The following is a 990-nucleotide window of genomic DNA, read 5'->3' as shown; positions in this document are numbered from 1 at the left end:
CTCTTTCTGAAAAGATTCGCAGGTTCTTAGTTTATAGACATTCCTTTAGTCTGTAATTAAAGTTGAAGGAGACACTTCTGACTTTTGATCTTCTTTCCCCGTTTCCTTGTGTAGGAAAAGCGCCCGGAATTTCAACCTGCCCATGTGCAAAGCTGCAGGAACTACAGTGGTGGAGGTAAGCGTGGGGTGCTCGCCAATTTCCTGGTGTTCATTTTCAACTTGATGTTGTATTATTATTAGTTCAAGAAAAAGCACAACCGTTCATTTCATTTTTCGATGACCCACATCGACAGCCTTCCTGTTTGGGATATGGGAGGATTCGATTTGAATATACGATCGCTGAAATTTTGCTGTGATGGTTGCTTTCTGGCTGGGCGAGTCTCCCCAGAATATGATGGGATCAGCTCATGAACACCTCTGATCCTTGGGTAAAATACAGCTTCTCAGGTGTGGTCCCAACATGCCTTTTTATAGACAGAATCTCCGGAAAATACTTATCTGTATCAGGAGAAGTTCACTCTTACTGTGTTAGAAACTGTGGATTCTCTAGGGGAGATGGTGGTGTTGTGCGTGACATTCTTTGATTCCTGCATACAGTGGCCAGAATGGTAGCTCATGGAGGCAGTACAGTGGTATTTTTGACACAATCGAATGTTACAGTTCTATTCCTCTTTTAGAAAGTAAAGTGTATTGTTTTTAAAGTGCTGGGGGATGTGGTACTTTCAACTCGGGTCTGGTGGTTTCTTTAGCAATGGCTTTGGTATAGTTTCCTCATTTAAAATAGATAATGTGGTTTACTGCCTCTGTGTAATGTTTTTTTTATATTACTTATTGAATCATTTTGATGACCTGTCATGGCACACATCTGTAAATTACTGAAGAAAGGCCTATCACGTAGCTTAAAATAATTGATGGTTTAACCCTCTTGATTTTATATACTTTTGTAAAACTGCCAAAAGTCAATATTTCTCCTCTAAGTACTGAGGGATA

General features: G+C 39.9%; 1 protein-coding gene across 1 annotated transcript in view; it reads left to right on the top strand.

Moving 5' to 3' along the window:
* Positions 1–990, top strand: part of OXCT1 (3-oxoacid CoA-transferase 1) — a 116,914-nt gene that overhangs the window by 23,750 nt on the left and 92,174 nt on the right. The window contains exon 7 of the mRNA XM_015571001.1: positions 115–175. Within this exon, the coding sequence (XP_015426487.1) occupies positions 115–175 (61 nt within the window). The remainder of the gene's footprint in view (positions 1–114; positions 176–990) is intronic.

The sequence above is a fragment of the Myotis davidii genome, unplaced genomic scaffold (genome assembly GCF_000327345.1).
Source record: "Myotis davidii unplaced genomic scaffold, ASM32734v1 scaffold348, whole genome shotgun sequence".
Taxonomy (NCBI): domain Eukaryota; kingdom Metazoa; phylum Chordata; class Mammalia; order Chiroptera; family Vespertilionidae; genus Myotis; species Myotis davidii.
This window is presented reverse-complemented; position numbering and strand designations above follow the sequence as displayed.